This window comes from Terrapene carolina, unplaced genomic scaffold (assembly GCF_002925995.2).
Source record: "Terrapene carolina triunguis isolate 2854851 unplaced genomic scaffold, T_m_triunguis-2.0 Scaffold558, whole genome shotgun sequence".
NCBI lineage: Eukaryota > Metazoa > Chordata > Testudines > Emydidae > Terrapene > Terrapene triunguis.
In genome coordinates, this window is record NW_020664909.1 from 9,843,866 (window position 1) to 9,869,164 (window position 25,299).

At 41.3% G+C, this 25,299-nt stretch overlaps 2 protein-coding genes across 5 annotated transcripts in view; one reads left to right on the plus strand and one right to left on the minus strand.

The window, feature by feature from the left end:
* ARL13B (ADP ribosylation factor like GTPase 13B) overlaps window positions 1–25,299 on the plus strand; it is a 99,317-nt gene that overhangs the window by 17,519 nt on the left and 56,499 nt on the right. The window lies entirely within an intron of this gene.
* Window positions 17,109–17,990, minus strand: STX19 (syntaxin 19). Its single transcript, XM_024208619.2, has one exon. It carries the CDS (start codon window positions 17,988–17,990, stop codon window positions 17,109–17,111), a length of 882 nt encoding a protein of 293 aa, XP_024064387.1.

The window sequence follows — 25,299 nt, forward strand, 5'->3', positions numbered from 1 at the left end:
AATGCCATCAATTTAACATAGATTAAAACAGTGCCAGCCATGTATCCTAAATTGTTATCATGAACTATATAAGATTATTCACTCATACAAAAGCAAATGCTTGTGTTGTCCATACGTTGAAGTATTAGAATGCACCTAGGACCCTCTTTGACTTTCTGTACAGCAAGCAAAAGCCTTACTGCATGTCCATAATCTGTTTAATGAGCAATCTGCTTATCAATTGTATGCAAGGCCATAGAAAACCATCCCTCTTCCAAGGAAGCTGTATCCCTTTTTAAACCAGGCAATAACTTATTTTGGCTGTCCTGGTTGCAAGGCTAGCTGCACCTCTGCATTCTGTGTTCCCTCTCATGTTTTAGGCCTTGTGCCTTAGCCTCTCCTGGAGTGGAATTCCACAATTCTCCCACTCTTAGATTGGGCCCTGGGATACAGCACCCTGTTTAATCAACCAATCTTATCTAGACTGTCTGACTGAGATCTGGCACCTGTAGTTCTTCCTTTCAGGAGTCTGACAGTAGTGAATATAGTGACCATATACCCTTCTTAAAACAAAGTACGGTAGGAATAGGAATAAAGCATTTAAAGAGGGGATTTTAAATGTCTACACGCATATCAACCTTACCTAAGGCTTGCCATCCCTGATGGTAACCTATTTAGGCCTCACTTCTGCCTGTCTCTCCACTTGGTTCCCCTGAACAACTACCCCCATCTCTTCAGAGAGACTTTTTGACCTGCTGTACTCATTTGCTCTTCTGCCTAGGTTGGCTTTGGCCCTTCTAGACAAAATTGGATTTGCAGACTGTCTGAGGAGGAGGTAGACTCTTAAAGCTAACAGCCCTTAATAACCTCTAAGTGTTTGCTGAAAGGTGGCTTATTTTGAGCCTTTCTTTTGTTTCCTGCATGTTTTTGCTTACAGCCCCTGTTAAACGAAACCAATATAGTCATACAGTAAATATCCCAGTAACCACGTCAACATAGAGTATTCATAAATTATTACAGAACAGCTCCAATTCCATCAGTACTAATAAAAATTGCATTGGGAAGGAATGATGGCTGTAAAGGCATAGAAATGAAACTCAGCCCGGGTCCTGGTCTCAGCTCTGCCACAAACCTCTTGTGTCACCTTCAAGAAATCAGTGTAGTGCCTGACTTTTTTTTTTTTTTTTAATAGAGCAGGTGCAACTATATGTATTCAAATACCTCAGTTATACACACAAAGTATTTGTAGTTACATGGTTAGTTATGCGCCTAACTGGTCATGGTGCATGAAGATGCCTGTCTTATATATGCATGATCATATGGTGGTTTGAAAAATCAGGCTCTTAAATGTTTCTTCCTTCAGTTTGCTCATCTGTGAAATGATGATGATACAGTAACTCCTCGCTTAACGTTGTAGTTATGTTCCTGAAAAATGCAACATTAAGCAAAACAATATTAAGCGAATCCAATTTCTCCACATTAAGCAAAACGATATTAAGCAAATCCAACTTCCCCATAAGAATTAATGTAAATGGGGGGTGGGGGCTTAGGTTCCAGGGAATTTTTTTTGCCAAACAAAAGGCATTATATACATTTTAAACAAGCAATTTAATACAGGTATAAGTTTTAAACAATTTAAAAAAAACAATTTAATACTACAATCATCATTGCTGAGTATGAAGCAATGGGAGGTGCCCGCGCCTTACCCCAAACAGGTACAGCCCACTGGCACTGCAGACAATGAGGCAGGCAAGGAGGCTGAAGGTGCCGTAGGCTAGGAGAAGCATGTTGCGCAGCAGGAGCGGCAGCTTCCCCTACTGTGCAAGCACCAGGGATGGGGGGGCTCAACCCTCGGCCCCCCCATTCCAACCCTTCCCCCAAGCCCTCACCCTTAACCCGCCTCTTCTCCCCCCCACCTTCTCCCCATTTACTCCACACGCCGCATCCTCGGTCCTCTCCTGCCTGTGGCAGTCAGCTGGTTTGCGGCGTTCAGGAGGCAGGGGAGGGAGGAGGAGCCTGCGCGCCGAGTCCTCGCTCCTCCCTCTTGCCTCCTGAACACCGCAAACCAGCTGATTGCCACGGGCAGGAGGCGGGGGGGAGCAGGGGTAGGCGCTGATCCGCGGGGTCTGCCAGCGGCTGGGAGGTGCTGGGGGGGGGCATAGGAGAGCTGATGTGGGGGCTGCCAGCTGTGGACAAAGCAGGCAGCCAAACGACGTTATAGTGGAGCATTGCACAACTTTAAATGAACATGTTCTGTAATGGAGCAGGGATGTAAGATCGAAACAACGTTAAGCGAGAGGATGTTAAGTGGGGAGTTACTGTACCTCACTCACAAGGGTGATGCGAGAGTAAATAATGTTTGTTAAGCACATTCAGACTCTCTGATTGAAGGTGCTGATTACGATCAATGCAGAATTCTGAATATTCTTGTTATGCATATACATGTCCAGTCCCTTTTTGAATATTGCTAAATTCTTGGGTTCAGTAAATTCAGGTGGAAATGAGTTTCTCATTCTAACTTTATCAGTTTTGAATTTGCCACCTTCTAATTTCATTGTCCCCTGAGACAGGGAGAGCAGAAGTCCCTAACCACTGTTCTCTCTACCACTTATTTTATATGCTTATATCATGTCCCTTTTTATTCATTTCCTAAAATAAGCAATCCCAATTTTTTAAACTCTCTGCATATGAGGATTTTCCCATGCCCGTAATCATTCTTGGCACTATTCTCTGAGCCCCTCGTTGATTGCTGTAATATCTTTTCTTTGAGACAGGATAACCAGTTCTGTATGAAGCACAGGGTATTCCAGATGAGAGCACACCACTGATATCTGTTTAATACAGCTAGATAGAATTTCTACATCTGCCATCTCCCTTTGCATTAACTGACATGTCTGAACATATATAAGAGCATGTCCAAATACAATTCCAGTCCATGTCAGGTAAAATGAATGCCTATTAAAGTGTGTAGTCAATTTTATCAGTATAGTTGTGGTTGCTCAGTTTTGCTGAAAATCAAAACCTAGGTGTGTCAAGTTGAGTATCCAAAAATTCAAAGATGCACAGTTGGTGAACACTTTTGGAAATGTGGTAGTTCAGTAATTGTGTTGATGCACAAGAATAAGTAGAATCTGGTTCCTGTAAATTTGACCAGGGCTAATAAGTAAAAAGCAGTAAAAATTGTGTATCTTTTTTTCCTCTATTAAAGTTAACAAATATAACTGAATACATATAGGGAACAGACCTTCTGGATTAAACTGTTCCTTTTTTATTTTTAGATCTAAAACTTTTTTACTTGAGCTGTACTTTAAGAAACCATGTCACTGTAGTTTTGTGAGGTGTGTGAGACATTATGCCAGATATTCTTCATAGAGATATTGTTATGAAGTGATTATGGCATAACCAAGATGTATTTTAGGCAAGATGGGTCATGCGAGGTATCATTGAAAAGGTTATGATTTACTGAATACGATTATCCTATTTGTTTGCATGTATCATTTCTGTATCTGAAGTTAAGAATATTGACTATGTATCAATTACCAGTGGGTTTACACCTGGGGAACGCCCACCAGACTGAATACAATCAGTCTAGATGGCTGTGAGGAAGAGCCATTAGACAGAACAATAAGTCTTTGAAGATGCTAATCTCCTACCTTCCTGGAAAGACTTCCTGAGGACCTTACAACTAGTCTTTGAGTTATGGCTGTAGGATCATGTGATTAAGTCACCTGGCACTGGAATCCATCTTGGAATACCAGTGTGTTTCCACTGACTGACGTGGGAACTAAGTTTGGAAACAAAGGCTTCCCGCCATAAGCAAAAGCAGTTTGAGGCAGGGGAGTGACCTCAACGTGGGTCATTCTTCACTGTCTACTCACCCAAGATGACCCCTGGAAACATCTAAGAAAAAGACTGGGAAGAGAAGAGCTGAGCCCAAGCTGGAAAGGTGTCTGGCCTGTGAAAGAAATACCTAGAGTTCTAAGCTGCAAGCAAGAGCAGCTTGCCTTCAAGAACCTCTGCAATCTGCCTAAAACAGTTAGGGTGAGAATTTGCTAGTTATAACCAGTTTCTTTAGTATATTGAGCTTACCTTGCATGTTTGTTTCGGTTGCTAGGTAATCTGCTTTGACCTGTTTGCTATCCCTTATAATCAATTAAAATCTACCTTTTGTAGTTAATAAACTTGTTTTGTTTTGTCATAACCCAGTGTGTGGAATTCATAACTGGGGGGGCAAAAAGCTGTTGCATATCGCTCTCCACGTTGAGGGAAGGAGCGAATTTCATGAGTTTGCGCTGTACAGTTCTCTGTGCAGCACAAGATGGTGTAATTTTGAGTTTTCACTCCAGAGGGGGGTGTGCACTTGAGTATCTGGGTAGTTCCTTTGCTGAAGTCTTCCCATGCAGGGACTAGTCAGAAAGCCTGCATGTTACAACTGCTGGGTGTGTCCCTATGTGTATGTATGCTGGTGAAAATGTGAGACCGGGAGTGGTCTGCAGCTTGTCACAGCAATACAGTTAAAGGGAGCACAGGCTGGTGGGACAAGTTGGCTCAGTGTTACCCCAGTTCCAAGTGGTACCCCAAGGGGAACCCATTAGAATGTGGTTATCAGTAATAATTATGTCTTAGAGTTTAATGTCCTTTTAAGACATCTCTCTTTAGGTCCTGTTGGCATCTGCTTTTTAATTTATCCATAGCGAGAAGTAGTATCTTAAGACATTGGCCTACTACATTTTCTTTGCCATACAACACGACTGCTTAATTTGCTAAGCTTGTTTTGCTAATGTAGGTCTTGTAAGAGTGTTAGAACACTTAAATGGCTAATCAATATTTTATATGCAGTGAACAGCAGTGGAAAATAAGTTAGAGTAATAGAAAGTAAGACTTGTGTTCCAGTGATTCATATGGGTCAGTTCTCTCATCGATGTCTTAGCGGTTTAAACAGATCTCTAATGCTAATGGATTTTCTTCCTTTGTGCTTAAATTCCCCTATGCTCTAATTGGGAGGGAGGGTCTAGATCTCATATTATGCAGACAAATATCCAGCCTGCTGGCATTATTAAAAATGATCTTCTCTCTCTAAGTGCTTGAAAGCATGACAATGAGAGGGTAAATTTCATAAAAATGTCAGTGATAGCCCTTGAGGCTTATAATAGATTGCTGGGTAGGGCAAGGGAAAATGTTGTATTTTCAAGGCAGAAAGTTATTTTTCTTTTCTGCTATCATTTTGTTAATGAGGGACTGTAGCTGCTAATGTATCAAATAGTTGCATAACACAGTCATAACTATCTAACGCACTTTTCTAACCAAAATGTATTTTCCTTTGTCTGTTAGTTTTTCTGTATAACTCTGCGGCTATAGAAAGCCCATTTTATGTTCTAGTAAACTGCACTAATAAGATCTTGTGTTTTTATTAGTTGCACACATATACCTCAAGCGCCTTGGCTAACCAACATAAACGATCCACATCAAAGTCTCACAATGTCCATATACGTTCTACTTTCATCAGTTGATAGCAGCCTTTGAGCCCTACGCCTGTTTTTTTCTTTCCTCTCAAAACCTTGGCAATATATTATATATTTGTCTGTCTTGTGCTCTAATACGGACAGCAGAAACAAATTCTTTGACTATTTACTTCCTCCTAGATGGAAAATTATTTTCATAACTATTGTTGAAAACCTGGGCTTTATTCCATGTTCAAAAATAGAAGTGTTTTTTTCCTTTGAAGTAAACTGTGTTAGCAGCAAGAGCTAGACTGGTAACACATTTTTTTCACAGATAAGAATGCAATATGTACATCTATACCACATGGGATCTCGTGTAAACAGGTGGTGTTTGTTAAAATGTGCACTTCATTAGAATAATATTTTAGGCAGGGTTTCTTGAACTTTTGTCATAGTTTTCCTCCCATTCAGGTACAGAAAAAAGGCCACGTCTTTTTTTTTTTTTTAAAAGGACGCAGGGAACGGTGCATATTGGTAGCGTATTAGCCATGGCAGCCTTTTCTTTCTTTCTCTCTTTCTTTCTGCTGGCTTGTTTCCACTTAACTCTTCCAAAGCCAAAGTGACTATATGGTATATACAGTATACCAGGGGTCTCAAACTCAAATTACCACAAGGGCCACATGAGGACTAGTACATTGGCCTCAGGGCCGCATCACTGAAACCTCTTCATACAACGATACAAAAGTATAATAAAAAATGAACTACTACAGCTAAGTGAGACCTGTGGGGTCCTGCTGAACATATCATGGCTCGCCTGCCCCGTCAGCTACTCTGGAGGCACCAAGAAGGATTTGATCTGAAAGGGAAAATGGAGATCCTGGGCAAGACACTTGGCTCTCACCTCCTGAGTCTAGGATTTAAAGCCAAACTGATGTTACATGATATGAGTTTGCTGGTCTCAGTTTAGGCTCTGGTGGTCAAGTCTCTTGTGACTCCTGTCTGTTGATTTAAAGGTAGTCTAGGGCTCTGGGGCCAGAGGTATGGCAACATGTGCAGGATGCCTTTAGCCCCAGCCCCAGCTCTGAGCACCTGGGCTGGGGCTAAAGGCAAAGAGGACATGAGCTTCCACAAGGTGATGTTCTGTTGTAACCGTTCCTGTGGGGGAAGAGCCTCCTAGTTCATGTACACAAAAGAATGAAAATGCTGAAGGGGCAGGCTGCAGTTTGTAGGCAGGGAGCATGTGCCGCATGTGAGCACATCTTGTAACAGGAGGTAGGAGGTGCTGTCCTGAGATGGTGCGGGATAGACGCACATTGATCTGATTCAAGTAAACAAAACCATCCAACCCGCACTTTCAAGAGAACTTCCCACCCAAATCACTCGTCCCGCAGAGCTGCAAACATTCCACCTTCGGCAGGCAGCAGCCAAAGCAGAATGCCAAACCACCTCACTCAAACGATAAACACGCCCCCTCCCTGCCCCTATTCCAACTCCTTCCCCAAATCCCTGCCCCGGCCCCGCCTCTTCCCTGCCTCCTCCCCTGAGCATGCCACGTTCCCACTTCTCCCTCCCTCGCCCCCCCTTCCCGGAGCATGCAAACAGCTGTTTGGCGGCTGCTGGGCAGGAAGCTCTGGGAGGTAGGCAGAGGAGCGGGGACGTGGTGTGCTCGGGGGGGGAGGAGGAGGAGATGGGGTGGGTGAAAGGGGGGAGCTTGGCTGCCAGTGGGTGCAGAGTGTGACAGTGTACCCCATAAGGCTTTATGGGGAGGGGGTGCTTATAAATGTATATATGACATAACTGGAATATGTTTTGTGCTGCCTGTGCCATGAAACATATCTCCGTAAAGGTTATGGTCTACTATATCTATTCATCCTATTTGTTCATATATATCATTTTCTACTTGAGGTTAAGAATATGGGCTGTATGCTTGCTTGGTTTCTAAGTAAGCTTTGGGAGGCATTTGGTCAGCTTCTTTAGGAAGGAATTCGCCAGGTTAAGTACCTGATCAGGAAACACTTGGAGAACAATGCATCTTGGAGTGCTCCAATCCACATAAGAAGTCTTCCTGGAGACATGCAAGATACCATGTGGACAATGGCTTCGGCCTGTAAAGACTGAGTCATGCAGGGAGATGTGACTTGCCCAGGTGACTCCAGAACTCCATCTTGGAGCTGGACTTTGCATAGGAAGGAGGGAGGGGGGGAGGGGGTCTCCACCCACAAGAGAGAGTCTATATAACCCGTGGGAGACCCCTCCATTTGGTTTTCAGCTGGCTAAAGAAGGAGCCTCTCCACCGCCCCAGGATACTTGAAGGAAACTGAAACAAACGATAGTAACTATAGGGGGTGTGAGTGATTGCTGGACCCAGGCTAAAAGGAGATTAGCCTGTAAAAGGGAGCATTCTGGAACTGGTGAGGAACTTATCTGTATTTAGTTTGATTAGACATAAATTTGCGCATTTTATTTTATTTTACTTGGTGACTTACTTTGTTCTGTCTGTTACTACTTGGAACCACTTAAATCCTATTTTCTGTATTTAATAAAATCACTTTTTATTTAGTAATTTACTCAGAGTATGTATTAATACCTGGGGGAGCAAACAACTGTGCATATCTATCAGTGTTATAGAGGGCGAACAATTTCTGGGTTTGCCCTGCATAAGCTTTATGCAGGGTAAAACGGATTTATTTGGGTTTAGACCCCATTGGGAGTTGGGCATCTGAGTGCTAAGGACAAGCACACTTCTGTGAGCTATTTTCAGGTAAACTTGCAGCTTTGGGACAAGTGATTCAGACCCCGGGTCTGTGTTGCAGCAGACGGGAATGTCTGGCTCAGCAAGACAAGGTGCTGGAGTCCTGAGCTGGCAGGGAAAACAGGAGCAGAGGTAGTCTTTGCACATTGTGTGGCAGCTCCCAAGGGGGTTTCTGTGATCCAACCCGTCACACAGAGCACCCACTAATTTTTCTCTGTGGGTGCTCCAGGACTGGAGCACCCATGGAGTCAGCACCTATGGTGAGTCCGTGGGCCGCATGTTTGAGACTCCTGCAGTATACCACAGAACAGTAGTTTTCAAAAAAAAAAATTTGGGGGCCCCATTGGAGAAAATTGTTGATGCCCGCAACCCAACGGAGCTGGGGATGAGAGATTTGGGAGGAGCTCAGGGCTGGGGCAGAGGGTGGGGGTGAGGGCTGCGGGGCCGGGAATGAGAGGTTCAGGGTGTGGGAGGGGGCTCAGGCCTGGGATAGGGGGTTGGGGCGAGGGCTTATCTCCGGTGGCTCCTGGTTAGCGGCACAGCCGGGGTGCAGAGGCAGACTTTCCACCTGTCTTGGCACCGCTGTGCCACGGAAGCAGCATGTTCAGCTCTTAGGCAGAGGCGCGCAAGCGGCTCTGGGTGGCTCTCACCTGCAGCCACCGCCCCTGCCAGTGCTCAGGGCGGGGGCAGCGCGCGGAACCCCGTGGCCCCCGCATCTAGGAGCCGGACCTGATGCTGGCTGCTTCCAGACCGCAGCGCGGTGTCGGAACAGGTAGGAACTAGCCTGTCTTAGACAGGCAGCACCGCCGACGGGACTATTAATGGCCTGGTTGGCGGTGCTAACGAGAGCCTCTGCGACCCAGTGCCTTCTATTCCGCGACCCACAGTTTGAAAACCACCGCCACAGAAGGTTCTGCTTTAGTAGAAAGCTTTTGGGAAGAAAAAAAAAAGTTCTTGTGTTTTTTGTACCTGAAACTTGATAAATATTATCTTAATGCTGATGCATATCATCTATATCCATCTATCTTAGCCCTCTTAGACTTTGTGTGTTTTCACTAATGTTTTTGGATGTCCCAATTTGTGGTTGCTGAACTTGAGACTTGTTTAAAGAAGCCTTATTTTCAGAAGGACCTTTTTCATTCATAGATTCATAGATTCTAGGACTGGAAGGGACCTCGAGAGGTCATCGAGTCCAGTCCCCTGCCCGCATGGCAGGACCAAATACTATCTAGACCATCCCTGATAGACACTTATCTAACCTACTCTTAAATATCTCCAGAGATGGAGATTCCACAACCTCCCTAGGCAATCTAGTCCAGTGTTTAACCACCCTGACAGTTAGGAACTTTTTCCTAATGTCCAACCTAGACCTCCCTTGCTGCAGTTTAAGCCCATTGCTTCTTGTTCTATCCTCAGAGGCTAAGGTGAACAAGTTTTCTCCCTCCTCCTTATGACACCCTTTTAGATACCTGAAAACTGCTATCATGTCCCCTCTCAGTCTTCTCTTTTCCAAACTAAACAAACCCAATTCTTTCAGCCTTCCTTCATAGGTCATGTTCTCCAGACCTTTAATCATTCTTGTTGCTCTTCTCTGGACCCTTTCCAATTTCTCCACATCTTTCTTGAAATGCGGTGCCCAGAACTGGACACAATACTCCAGTTAGGGCCTAACCAGAGCAGAGTAGAGCGGAAGAATGACTTCTCGTGTCTTGCTCACAACACACCTGTTAATACATCCCAGAATCACGTTTGCTTTTTTTGCAACAGCATCACACTGTTGACTCATATTTAGCTTGTGGTCCACTATAACCCCTAGATCCCTTTCTGCCGTACTCCTTCCTAGACAGTCTCTTCCCATTCTGTATGTGTGAAACTGATTTTTTCTTCCTAGTGGAGCACTTTGCATTTGTCTTTGTTAAACTTCATCCTGTTGAACTCAGACCATTTCTCCAATTTGTCCAGATCATTTTGAATTATGACCCTGTCCTCCAAAGCAGTTGCAATCCCTCCCAGTTTGGTATCATCCGCAAACTTAATAAGCGTACTTTCTATGCCAATATCTAAGTCGTTAATGAAGATATTGAACAGAGCCGGTCCCAAAACAGACCCCTGCGGAACCCCACTTGTTATGCCTTTCCAGCAGGATTGGGAACCATTAATAACAACTCTCTGAGTACGGTTATCCAGCCAGTTATGCACCCACCTTATAGTAGCCCCATCTAAATTGTATTTGCCTAGTTTGTAGATAAGAATATCATGCGAGACCGTATCAAATGCCTTACTAAAGTCTAGGTATACCACATCCACAGCTTCTCCCTTATCCACAAGACTCGTTATCCTATCGAAGAAAGCTATCAGATTGGTTTGACATGATTTGTTCTTTACAAATCCATGCTGGCTGTTCCCTATCACCTTACCACCTTCCAAGCGTACTTGCTCCATTATCTTCCCTGGCACAGAAGTTAAACTAACTGGTCTGTAGTTTCCTGGGTTGTTTTTATTTCCCTTTTTATAGATGGGCACTATATTTGCCCTTTTCCAGTCTTCTGGAATCTCTCCCGTCTCCCATGATTTTCCAAAGATAATAGCTAGAGGCTCAGATACCTCCTCTATTAGCTCCTTGAGTATTCTAGGATGCATTTCATCAGGCCCTGGTGACTTGCAGGCATCTAACTTTTCTAAGTGATTTTTAACTTGTTCTTTTTTTATTTTATCTGCTAAACCTACCCCCTTCCCACTAGCATTCACTATGTTAGGCATTCCTTCAGACTTCTCGGTGAAGACCGAAACAAAGAAGTCATTAAGCATCTCTGCCATTTCCAAGTTTCCTGTTACTGTTTCTCCCTCTTCACTAAACAGTGGGCCTACCCTGTCTTTGGTCTTCCTCTTGCTTCTAATGTATTGATAAAAAGTCTTCTTGTTCCCCTTTATTCCCGTAGCTAGTTTGAGCTCATTTTGTGCCTTTGCCTTTCTAATCTTGCCCCTGCATTCCTGTGTTGTTTGCCTATATTCATCCTTTGTAATCTGTCCTAGTTTCCATTTTTTATGACTCCTTTTTATTTTTTAGATCATGCAAGATCTCGTGGTTAAGCCAAGGTGGTCTTTTGCCACATTTTCTATCTTTCCTAACCAGCGGAATAGCTTGCTTTTGGGCCCTTAATAGTGTCCCTTTGACAAACTGCCAACTCTCCTCAGTTGTTTTTCCCCTCAGTCTTGATTCCCATGGGACCTTACCTATCAGCTCTCTGAGCTTACCAAAATCCGCCTTCCTGAAATCCATTCTCTATTTTGCTATTCTCCCTTCTACCCTTCCTTAGAATTGCAAACTCTATGATTTCATGATCACTTTCACCCAAACTGCCTTCTACTTTCAAATTCTCAACGAGTTCCTCCCTATTTGTTAAAATCAAGTCTAGAACAGCTTCCCCCCTAGTAGCTTTTTCAACCTTCAGAAATAAAAAGTTGTCTGCAATGCAGTCCAAGAATTTGTTGGATAGTCTGTGCCCCGCTGTGTTATTTTCCCAACATATATCCGGATAGTTGAAGTCCCCTATCACCACCAAATCTTGAGCTTTGGATGATTTTGTTAGTTGTTTAAAAAAAGCCTCATCCACCTCTTCCACCTGGTTAGGTGGCCTGTAGTAGACTGGAAGTTAGGCCCCACTCAAGTGTGTCAAATTGAGCGCACCCCAAATCACTATTTGCTTTTAAAATGTAGGTCTGTATCTTATAGAAGTTGCTTGCTATAATCAAAGCCTTTACATGAAATCTTGGCAGATTGCATCAGTGTCCAAAGGAGGAATTCAAAGAATCTTTCTGTTAAGAGTTTCTTTGGAATCCAAGCTTCTGATAATACTTTGACACAGGTTAGTTTGGATTATAACTTAAATTTGAAGTGGGGAATTGCTTCATTATATTTCTAAGCTAAATGTAAGCGTTTAGAATTAGTTTAGTAGTTCTCTGTGTGGGTTTATTAGCACCAATAGTGACTTGATGGGATTCTAGCATAATTATCAGAGAAAACTAGCAAATCCAGTTTCTCAGAATTTCAGTAGGCTTTGATCTGACCACTCTGAATGTGTCTAGATTTGCCTGGATTTTAGCATGCCCTATGGGAGTTTGGAAATGTTTCCAAGTTTTTCCTGAAGTAATTGCATTGGCATTCTCAATTAGAATTGCAGTAGGCCAGCATTTTGAAAGCTGGAGGGTGCAATGCTATTCCAAATGGGACCTTGAGCAGAGGAGGGAGACAGCAGTGGGGATGTAGATGGCTTTAGCACTCCAGATCCACCTACTTCTTCCCACTGCAGAAATACTTCTGCTGCAAGTAAAGCAATGGGCTGCCTCTCAAAAGTAATTTTTCTTCACTTCCTGCCTTCCTAATGCAGCTGTCCTTCGGAGCAGCTTAAGTGTCTAAGGCTGCAGGCTCAGCTAGCTCAAGCTTTGCTTCTCATCTTCGCTCCTTGTGGCTCCAAGGGACTCAAGCACCACAGCACATAGCTCTTGAGGCAGGATGGGAGGGGGGAACAATTATAAATCGAAAGGCAAATATGCTTAAAAGAAGAAACAACGTATGGGGAGATAAAGCGAACAGGGTTAAAAGGATGAGAGGAACATGGCTGAGACCTGGTGAAAGTAGGACCTTGAGGGCATCCAACCATCCCTCTATCTTGAGGGGAACTGATGCAAAAGAAAAAAGCAGCTTGGGCATCTCTGCATTAGGCTCCTATCTAATCTTTGCTACCAACTCTGGGTTGGACTCCATTGTAGGTTTGCAGTGGATGAAGAGGTAATGTCTGATTGTGAATTTACCTTTTAAAACTATGTTTATGATTAAACAGACTGTTTTTTAATTAATTTGTCAGAAGTTGAAAATCTTGAGATATAGATTCAGAAGTTTAAAAAGGAGAATTAATTCATGTCACTTTGGCTACATAGGCACCATCAGGGAAAATAAATAAATAAATAAATTATATATATATATAGTTGCCTCTGTAACATTCTCAGTGTAGTTTTTATATGGAAATATTCATGTACTTGCATATTTGATGTAAGTTCAGTTCTGCTGCTCTGACTGCTTCTAGCATAGGATTGCCAACCCTCCAGGATCGTCCCGGAGTCTCCAGGAATTAAAGAGTAATCTTTAATTAAAGTTTGTCATGTGATGAAACCTCCAGGAATACGTACAACCTAAATTGGCAACTCTACAGGTTAATTGAATTTAAGAAATACTTGTCTTGAAGTGCAAGTGATCTGAGATCTTTAACTAACTGAAGACTGAAAAACCTGACTAACTTGGCAGCTTACTGGTATGTTCTAAATACTCACCTTGCTAAATAGGAACTACTGGATAATCTCTCTGTGTGGGAATGGGGAGAGGGAAAGTTTTGAGTGAGGGAATAGAATAAAATATGGACAGTATAGCCATTGAATGAGGTTTCTATATTTCTCTAATTCACACTTTTAGAAAACAGTGCTTACCTTAATAATTTAGAATTGTTTGGTTCAGTCCTTATATTTAAATAGTTAAGATATAAACACATTAACTGCTCTACAGCCAAAATGCTTCTGAAATAAATGTGGTCAAACTTTACTAATTCTGGGTCACTGAGAACGAAAATGATGCTTAAAATTGTTGATTGGCTCTAGTTTTCAAGATATGCTATTGGGTCAGTATATACGACCCTTGACTTGGGAATGGCGGAGGATAAGTGAGTTATAAAGGGAAGGGATCTCAATTTAAACCAGAAATGACTAAAATACATCTTTGACTGGATCTATGAATAAATCTATGACTGGGTTTGGACAGTTTTTAGGCAAAACAATGAATGATGCAATCTGAAGCTGGTATTGCGTCATACATGATATGAATTGCATCATGTTATTCTTAGAAGTCATGGATGATGCAATCATAACGAAGCTTAAGTCACTCTGCTGAACAAATTGCCCTATATCAGCTCTAGAAATCATACAGTGTCGTGCTCTCTTATTTGTCAGTGTTTGATTTTGCAAAGGGACACATTTCTGTTTAGCCAAGGTGAGCAGAGATGGCTCGTACTTGTGTGAACAGTGCAGATAACTTCTGCTATGTTTGTGGTGAAGTGACTTTTGCATCACAAAAGTGCAGTATAACCACTATGGTTAAGAAAGCCTATCACCTTTATTTTGGCTGCAAAATTGGAGATCAGGACAAGAAGTGGGCCCCACACATATGCTGCAACACTTGTGCAACAGATCTTCGCCAGTGGTTGAACAGGAAAAGGAAATCTATGCCTTTTGCAGTGCCAATGATTTGGAGAGAGCCAACAGATCATACCAGCAATTGTTACTTCTGCATGGTGCCTCCAGTTGGGAAAGGTGTGTCAAAGAAGAAAAAGTGGACTGTGCATTATCCAAACATTCCATCAGCTATACGCCCAGTACCCCACGGAGAAGGACTGCCGGTTCCTGATGCACCAGAATCATTCTCGCTTGAGTCAGACGAGGAAGAGGATGAAACTTCTGGTCCTGAACCATCAATGTCACAGGACCCACATTTTCTCGCATCCTCCTCCTCTGAACCACACCTCATAACACAAGGTGAACTGAATGACCTTGTCAGGGATTTGGAACTACCCAAGAGTAAGGCAGAGCTGTTGGGCTCCAGACTACAGCAGTGGAATCTCCTGGCAGGTGATGTTAGGGTTTCCATGTTCCGTGACTGTCAAAAGGATCTTGTCCCATTCTTCATGGAAGGTGATCTTGTAGCCTGCAACAACATCGATGGTGTGATGGCAGCCCTCAACATCGTTCACGATCCAGATGAGTGGAGACTGTTCATTGATTCATCGAAGAAGAGTCTTAAAGCTGTTTTACTGCATAATGGCAATGTTTTGCCATCAATTCCAGTTGCTCATGCAGTCCATATGAAGGAAACCTATGACAACATGAAACAACTTTTGAGGTGCGTAAACTATGACCAACATCAGTGGCAGCTTTGTGGCGATTTGAAGGTTGTTGCTCTCTTGCTTGGTCTGCAGACTGGATACACAAAGTACTGCTGTTTTCTCTGCGAATGGGATTGTCGTGCAAGAGATTCCCACTACATCAAGAAAGATTGGCCACTCCAACAGTCATTGGAGCCTGGGAGGAAAAGTGTTCAGCATCCACCACTTGTTGAATCAAGGAAGATTTTGTTACCACCCTTACACATCAAGCTGGGTCTGATGAAGAACTTTGTCAAGGCCATTGACAAAACACAAGCAGCTTTCAAGTACCTCCGTGGAAAATTTCCAAGGTTAAGTGAAGCTAAGATAAAGGAAGGTGTCTTTGTTGGTCTTCAGATTCGTGAACTTCTTCGAGTTGATGCATTTGACCATGCACTGCGTGGCAAGGAAAAGACGGTATGGAAAGCCTTCCAGTTAGTGGCAATAAATTTTCTCGGAAACAACAAGGCAGACAACTACAGGTTGTTGGTGGAAAACCTCCTCAAGGCATACAAAAGCCTTGGTTGCAACATGTCACTAAAGATGCATTTTTTGCACTCTCATCTAGATTTTTTTTCCACCGAACTGCGGAGCAGTGAGCGACGAGCACGGCGAGCGATTTCACCAGGACATTGCAACAATGGAGAAACGCTATCAGGGCAAATGGAGCCCATCAATGCTTGCAGACTATTGCTGGACAGTGACAAGAGATGCTCCATTTAATGAATACAAGAGACAAGCCAAGAAGCGCCGAGTAGACACTGAATAGGACTAAACTATGTACAGAATAGTTTTTTGCCTTTTGTTTCATAATAAATTTTATTTATATAACCCTTTTGCTGATTTTGAAAGTGTTACATAAACCGGACAGGTGAAATATTATCATGTAAAGCAACCATAAACACATGAAAAGACCTAGGTTTACAATTTATGATTAAAACTCTACTATCTACACAATATACATAGACATAAAATGTAAAAGCTTAAATATCTTAGAAACAGTAGCCAATCAGTTGTTTTAATTGTCATATTTGAATTCAGCACATCAAAATACATAATAAATAGCACATTTTATCTCTGAAGCAGACGACTTCTCAAAAATTGTAGACCAGTGTTACACATCATAAACACATACATTCACTCTGGACAGAAATATAATTCACATGTTTTATAAATGGAGAAATGTGCGTGGTTCCTCTCTCCAGTTGGCAACACTTGTGATTTTTATCATGATTTTAGTTATACATGATGTCTTAATTTAAAGCCTCAGTTCCTGGAGAAAAGTGATTAAATAGATCTCAGCTTGCAAATATAAAAACAAAAAAAAGTTGCTCGCCCTCATAGTTGCTGAGAAAAGTCTGAAAACATGACTCAGTTGCAAGTTGAAAGCTCAAAAACCAGAAGGCAAATAAAAATAACCTTAAACTTTTATATATATTTTTAACTATAACTAAGCCAGTCTCATGGTTTTTGGGGCCCGACACATGATTTCTGAATGTTTGGTGTTAGCAATACTGTTAATACTTCCCAGCACCACTGGTGGAACGTCCTAGACCTTGCGTTTATATCACACTGGTCACTGTGATACCCACCAACTCCACTGGACAACCTCTTGTAAAGCAGGATTACTCTGGGTTGGTAGGATCAGAAAAGATGATCTTTCCACTTCCTCTGCTTCATCTGTGTTTCCAATATAACACTTCTACCACAGCCTATCAGAAGCAGACAAACTGCTGAGAATCCTTAGGTGCTCTTCCTGGCAGAACTAGAGAAGTAGTCACTTGCAGGAGTACAGAGAGGATTTTTTTTTCCCTTTTGAGTGTGAGATGCACAGAAGTAGAAGGAAAGAGCCCTCGAGTTGGGGGAGAGTAAGCAGAGACAAACTGAAGTGTAAATGGAACCCACAGAACTGCTTCAAAATTTCTGCTGGCAAAATAGTAGCCTGTGAATATTGAGAATCATCCCTTTTTGTTATCTGCAGCGTGGACAACACCAGCAACATATTGCTTTACAAGGGTTTCTCTTTCTATACTTGGCTGCAAGTCTAAACTTCTCTCTTGATATTTGAACATAATCTTGAGTATTGTTTACACCCATTTCAATGTTGTTGATAATTTCTCCTTGTTCCTCCACCAGAAGCGAGATCTGGATAAACAATTCCTTCAATTCTTTGATGTGGTTCTCCAGATTGACCAGTTCTTTGTGTCTTTGTTCAATCTCCGATAGTTGAGCTTTAGTGATTTTGACTTCAGTAAGCAGATTTTCATTGAAAATCTCCCATTTTCCTTGTTGAAGCATATCATTCACTTCTTCCTCGGAGATCTCTTTCCCAACCACGTCAAGCTGGCGGACAATGAATGTCTTGCATTTTTCCTGCTTGGCTGTTATAGCATCATTGTATGAAAGCATGGTGTTCTGGAAACGCCGGAAAAGGAACGCATGCTGAGATGTAAGGATTCTTACAATGGCGGAAGATGGCCCGTGTTCACTTTCAGACTTCTTCACTGTTTTTGATAGTTCATCCAGGCATTTACTTACATGCTCTGCTTGTATTTTTATTTCTCTTGTAATGTTGGACTCCTTTTTAAGAACACTGAACCTTCTCATTGAGGACACAAGGCTTTTCTGCTGCTGACCAAACTTTTGAACATCCTCTGCCAAGTTACTAATTTCGTCCTGAAGTCTCTGGATTTCATTTAGGTGCCTCTCAGTTATGGGCTCTTTCTCATAAATAATAGCTTGCTGTTCAAACTCTACTTGGTGGTCTTCTTTCACCTCAGGCGCACAGCTGTTCTCTTCAGCTAGCTGCAGTTCTTTTGCTCGCAGTTTAAGTTCTTGAAGGCGGTCTTTCATTTTTTCCGCTGTGCAAGGAACAGCAAGCTAACTTTCTTTCCTTATGAGATGATTTCACTGTAATCCTAAATGTAACAACAACAAGAACAAAAAAAACCCTGTTTAGCAATTATTGGCACACAAACTGGCTATGCAAATGGCAGAGCGCTATTCCTGTGCACAGAGATAAGATGCAGCAAATGGGAGAAGATGAGCATCTGACTAAATATACCCTGTATCTGGTGATCACAGCTATTTGATAAATTGCATTTAACATGTATTGCTGACTGCCTCACCTGCACCCTGCCCACTAATCTACTTCCACTAGGACTTGCTATAAAACCCCAAGCCTTTGACTTGCTTCAAACAGGTGCCAGTTGAGAGCATATCCTAGCCTTTTCACTGCAGAACTTACTCCCCAAATGTACACTGGCTTGAGGCCCAAGATGGGCTGTTCAGTCCTGTGCCAGTAGTAGTTTTATGGTTTATCTAGAAATTAAAATGGATTAGAAAACGAAGGTAGGGCATGTTTGAAAAAAATTGTCATAAAATAATTTACATTTTAATATGAATTCTTGGAGTGTGAGGTGAAATTCTTACTAGTGTAGCTCTGAATTTGCAGGATTAGAAACAGGAGTTTTATAGCATTCTCAGCTTCCCAATGGGCCACACAGCACTTAATTTCTAGCCTTGGGTTGTTACAAGCTAGACCTTCAAAAGTGAAATGTTTTTGTTTGGAAAAGCTATTTTAGGCCTTTTGTTTAACATGATTCAGAAATCTCTGTCCCCCCTCCCTCTCCTTCCAAGGCCTGTATAGTTAAACTAAGGGTAGCTACTTTTAAAATTCCTTTATTGTTCTGTAAGTTGTATTTGGTGCATACAGCATTTATGGTAGTATAGTTGGAAGGTTTTCTCTGTCTTTATTAGAATTACAGTAGAACCTCAGAGTTACGAACACCAGAGTTGCGAACTGACTGGTCAACCACACGCCTCATTTGGAACTGGAAGTACCCAATCAGTCAGCAGAGACGAGGAGAAAAAAAGAGAAAAAACAAAACAAACAGTGTACAATACAGTACTATGTTAAACATAAACTACAAAAAAATATAAAGGGGGTAAATTTAAATTTGTTTGACAAGGTAAGGAAATGGTTTCTGTGCTTGTTTCATTTAAATTAAGATGGTTAAAAGTAGCATTTTTCTTCTGCATAATAAAGTTTCAAAGCTGTATTGAGTCAATGTTCAGTTGTAACCTTTTGAAAGAACAACCACATTTTATTCAGTTACGAACAATCTCCATTCCTGAGGTGTTTGTATCACTGAGGTTCTACTGTACCTGCTTAACATATTCATAGTTCTACAACATGTGACTAATAAAGCCATCTCAAGCTAATAAGGTTTATATCAGACCAGGACATCCTATATTCTCTTCCTCTCTGTGAGTCTCTCCTATAATTTTTAATGGAAAATGAATTTGATTCTAGTTTCTAACCACATTACTCCACAAGCTTTTCATTTCAAGCATAGAAACCTAACTAGAATATACCAGATATAGTCAGGGAGGTACTTGGAACCCATTTGAGGATTATCTATATTAAAAATAGTCATGTTCTTCTGATACTAAGGTTATAGCACAGACTAGGATTTAACTGCAAATCTGAGGAATTTATCTTTCAAATGACACATGGGACAACCTTGAACTAGGCTTCCTAGTAACCGAGGATGTGGAAAAAGCTAATGTACTCAATGCTTTTTTTGTCTCTGTCTTCACAAACAAGGTCAGCTCCCAGACTGCTGCACTGGGCAGCACAGTATGGGGAGGAGGTGACCAGCCCTCTGTGGAGAAAGAGGTGGTTCGGGAATATTTAGAAAAACTGGACGAGCGCAAGTCCATGGCCAGATGCACTGCATCCGAGGGTGCTAAAGGAGTTGGCGGATGTGATTGCAGAGCCATTGGCCACTATCTTTGAAAACTCATGGCGATCGGGGGAGGTCCCGGATGACTGGAAAAAGGCTAATGTTAATCTTTAAAAAAAAAGGAGGAGGATCCAGGGAACTACAGGCCAGTCAGCCTCACTTCAGTCTCTGGAAAAATCATGGAGCCGGTCCTCAAGGAATCAATTCTGAAGCACTTAGAGGAGAGGAAAGTGATCAAGAACAGTCAGCATGAATTCACCAAGGGCAAGTCATGCCTGACTAACCTAATTGCCTTCTATGAGGAGATAACTGGGTCTGTGGATGAGGGGAAAGCGGTGGTTGTGTTATTTCTTGACTTTAGCAAAGCTTTTGATACGGTCTCGCACAGTATTCTTGCCAGCAAGTTAAAGAAGTATGGGCTGGATGAATGGACTGTAAGGTGGATAGAAAGCTGGCTAGATCGTCGGGCTCAACGGGTAGTGATCAATGGCTCCATGTCTAGTTGGCAGCTGGTATAAAGCGGAGTGCCCCAAGGGTCGGTCCTGGGGCCGGTTTTGTTCAATATCTTCATTAATGATCTGGAGGATGGCGTGGACTGCACTCTCAGCAAGTTTGCAGATGACACTAAACTGGGAGGAGTGGTAGATACGCTGGAGGGTAGGGATAGGATACAGAGGGACCTAGGCAAATTAGAGGATTGGGCCAAAAGAAACCTGATGAGGATCAACAAGGACAAGTGCAGAGTCCTTCACTTAGGACAGAAGAATCCCATTCACTATTACAGACTAGGGACCTAATGGCTAAGAAGCAGTTCTGCAGAGAAGGACCTAGGGGTTACAGTGGACGAGAAGCTGGATATGAGTAGACAGTGTGCCCTTGTTGCCAAGAAGGCTAATGGCATTTTGGGCTATATAAGTAGGGGCACTGCCAGCAGATCGAGGGACGTGATCATTTCCCCTCTATTCGACATTGGTGAGGCCTCATCTCGAGTACTGTGTCCAGTTGGGGGCCCCACACTAGAAGAAGAATGTGGAAAAATTGGAAAGAGTCCAGGAGAGGGCAACAAAAATGATTAGGAGGCTGGAGCACATGACTTATGAGTAGAGGCTGAGGGAACTGGGATTGTTTAGTCTGCAGAAGAGAAGAATGAGGGGGGGTTTGATAGCTGCTTTCAACTACCTGAAAGGGGGTTCCAAAGAGGATGGATTTAGACTGTTCTCAGTGGTGGCAGATGACAGAACAAGGAGTAATGGTCTCAAGTTGCAGGGGGGGTGATTTAGGTTGAATATTAGGAAAAACTTTTTCACTAGGAGGGTGGTGAAGCACTGTTACCTAGAGAGGTGGTGGAATCTCCTTCCTTTGAGGTTTTTAAGGTCAGGCTTGACAAAGCTCTGGCTGGGATGACTTAGTTGGGAATTAGTCCTTCTTTGAGCAGGGGGTTGGACTAGATGACCTCCTGAGGTCCCTTCCAACCCTGATTATTCTATGATTCTGTGATTCCAAGGAGTTCATGTCTGATCATTCTTAAACGGATTATTTTTAATATAAAATAATTCATTGGAGATTAAAATAGTTTACTGTGAAGAAGGCTTTGGTTTTAAAAACTTCAAGTATTTAGCAGATTTTATCAGAGAAGAGTTGTCACATAAACATGCACACTCATGGCTGGTGACTTTTGCACTGTTGTCTATTATCTTGAATTGTAACAATTCCCTGGATCAATGCTCTTTAGTCTGTTACATAAACAAATCAATAGTGGAATAAGTAGAGTCCTGGAAAATAAAAGTATTATTTTTTTTAAATTTGGGTGTTTCTCTTTTTATATTAAAAGAGCAACCATGTAATATATAAGGAAGAAAAAAGTTGGAAGAAACTATCTCTTGGGAGTTTGGCAAAATATAATAAGTTATATCTCAGATCAAAAAAGAAACAAGTCTCTGGATCCAAAGGTTTATTTAAGGGAAATGGGTATAGTCTATATTTTGTCCTCTGAAGCCTGGCATTGTGGCATCTTCTCTTTCTGGAACTGGGTAAGTGCCATGTAATAGGTGTGTTTTAAGAGGTTTAAGTTCTATTTGATTTTTTTATTTGGTACAGCACTCTGATTTTAATTATCTTAATGTATGAAATATTTTATTCATGTAAGTATGTAAGGTGTGTAGACTGTTTTAGATGATTAATCCCTTAGAAAATGAATTTACTGTAGTCTTTTCAGCTGCTCCTTCAAAATGATCTTGAAGAAGCAGCGTTCCACCCTTTCCTGTGCCTGTGTACTCTATCATCTGTGGACAACTAAAAATCAGCTTCAGCAGTGTTGCCTATTCCTACTATCAGCCCTCCACCATTCTTCAAAAAAAATTATAGCAGGATTTTGAAAGGGAATGAATCCAATGTCTGATGATGCAACTTTAACAAAAAGCACACTTGGAGTGAAGCTTTCTTTGAATGATTAGCTTACACTGTCTTTGGAGTGTCATAGTTTTAAAGTATTTAGTTAAATGTTATACTGTACGGGTCATTACATAGAGCAGAGCCCCAGATGACTGCTTGTGTTCCTTGTGCTTATTGCTGTCTCTCAGACTCATAGGGGCTTTCAAATAGTGGTCGTCTTAAACAGTGTGGTGAAAAACCTTATATGGGCTGGTATCTCAAATGTGGAATTGACATGTTTTAATGTAGTGGCATTTTTGTAGCTGTTTCAGTACTATTGCTATTAAGCCCTCTTCTCCTCTTCCTACACCCCCACTCCCTATCAAAGGAGAAAATAATTTATGGGCTTGTTTTTACAATAGAATCTCAGTTCCCAGCTACCGCTCTGGAATAGGACTTGGGGTAACTGTCTAGTTCAGGATTTTTGTGCAAGTACAGCATAATATGATAAAGTTGTATAGTACCTGATGACCTTACATTTGGAGCTACTAGTGTAAAATTCATTTTAATGTCAGAGCTTTAGTCAGCCCAAATATTTTTCCAGAGGACTTCTACAACATGACTCTGAAACTTTTCTGGAATTAAACATTGTTTATACTAGATCTGAGACGAGGGATATATTTAAATTATAAACTGAAGATAACTACACTTAGGAGTGTAAATTACACAAGCATCATTAAATGTGAAGTTAGTGACTTTCTTTAATAAATTGTTTATATGTTGAATGGGAAATATATGTTCTATATATAGAATGGAAAATAAATTGTTTATATCTAGTCTAAACCAATTTAGGATTTTCTTTAAGTTAATGTCTAAATTTGTTCATGTTGATTTCAAGCTGCTGCTTTGTCTATCAGGATAACGAGTTGTCAACCTGATACATCTACGTTAGATGCAACAGAGCAGCAAATTACCAAGGGTAGATTACTTCTGGGTTAAATTATATTTATAATCTTTTCTGTGAATGAACAGGAACCTTAGGTCTAGTCAGCAAAACAGGTATGTACATTTGGGATGTGAACTCCGATATCAACCAGCTAGTGCTGTAGTACTGTTTTTATTAAAGTTTGGCTAGTAGAAATTTCTCATCATGTGCCTTGAAGAAAAACACAACAGTCCCCACTCTCCTTGAACTCAAAAATGACTAATAAGATTTTGCTCAAATTTCCAAAAACCTTACCATCTGGCAAAAAGCAAGAATGGAAAATTTCAAAGAGGTGAAGACTGAAGGAAGAGAGGAGCATGTGATAATGGAGTTGTAAAAGAAACTTATGTGCGTCCTTAGATATAGAGGTCATGACTGCCTGCTGTGACAAAGGATAAATGATAAAAACTTATTGTAAACTGTTCACTGGTCCTTACATAACTATACACAATACCATGACTACAGTCATGGTCCCTTGTTTGGCTCTGAAATCCTTTTCATTGTGTCTGCAGAGATGATCTGAATGTTCTAACAGTTAGCAATTTAGGTAGGTTTACTCTCTGTTACCTTTACCTTTGGGATAAACTTCTCACTGGTGGCAAAAATGGAGGATTTGTGCAGACTGGGACACTACATCTCCCTTCCTATAGACTTAATAGGGAGAGTTCAAGTGCGTCCTATCTTCAAATGTTCCCACCACCCTTAATTGAAGTGTACCTTTTGCACAAGGTTAATTTTCAGATGAACTTCACCAATTAGATCAGAACACGTTAGAATATATGAAGCAAGTTACGTTTTTAAAGCCTTTCTGTAATGTTATCAGAGTTCACCATCATACTGCCAAGATTCAACTCCATAACCTTCAAATAATTCAAAATTGTTTAGAGTTACTGCGTAAAGAGTTGCCTCCACAGTTAGTAAGTGTAAACTAGTAGAATGTAGTAACATTTTTGCTGTTTTTTTGGTAGTGACAGGACAACTCTTTTTTTTTAATATATTGATGTTTTTAAAGAAAAGATCTTTAACAATCAAGTTCAGTATGCTTATATAGCATCCAAGTAGTGACACACGTAATGACAGCAAAGGAGTGATTCCTATAAATTGTCAGTATGCAAAACACCCTTTGTACATATTTACACAGTAGTGAGAACACCTTAAATAATAGTACAGTTGTAGTTTCTCTGATCCCTAGTCTACACTTAAGGTCCCTAAATACATTTTTGCATAATGAAAAGTTATGAAACTGAACTCTTGTGAATATATTTCCAACAAACTCTTAAATATGCCTGTCCACAGGAAGATTTAACAGGAAATCAAACAACAATAAATGTAAACTGTGTTCAGACTTTTTGCTTCGGGGCATAAGTAATTGAAGTAAAGATAGATACTGTATCCTAGCATTGGTAGTCTCCCCATGCTCTCCTTGATTTTTCTTGTTTTTTCCTGCTATTTTAGTTTTTTTGTGATACAATAATATTTTTCTAAGAGCCAACAAATCCAGCAGTGTCAGTGTTTTGGTAATGTACAAAGACTTAAGATCAGGCAAGCCTGTTAATCTACTGGAAAACATTATTTTGCCCAAAACGAAGAAGCCCTCGCATGATGTATTCATGTTGTTGCAATAATTCCTTAGCATAGCTAAACTTACTGTACATCTGCCCCTAGTAGAAGACATGTGATTCGTTAAAGATAACATTCTTTTGAAATGTTTCAGAATTGCTTGGCACCATTTAGACTGCTCCAGGGAAAGTTCAGATTGGGGCATGTGAAAGTAATCGGGAGTGCTGAATAAAACTTCAGAGAAGTGACCTGAAAATCTGTTTTAGCATAACCTAACACATCTGTTGACCCGTGTTAATTTAGTATGATTTAAGAAGCCTATAATTAAAAGGCAAGTTATGAGGGTACACCATTGGTGGTAATGGAAGGTGGCAAGATAGAGCTTTTGTGAAGCTGAATGATTTGCAGTTAATTGTTGGAAAACTTTAAAACAAGCAGTCACCATGTTACCCCTTCAAAACCAGTTATAATCATAATGAAAGTTGGCTGCCAACTCCGT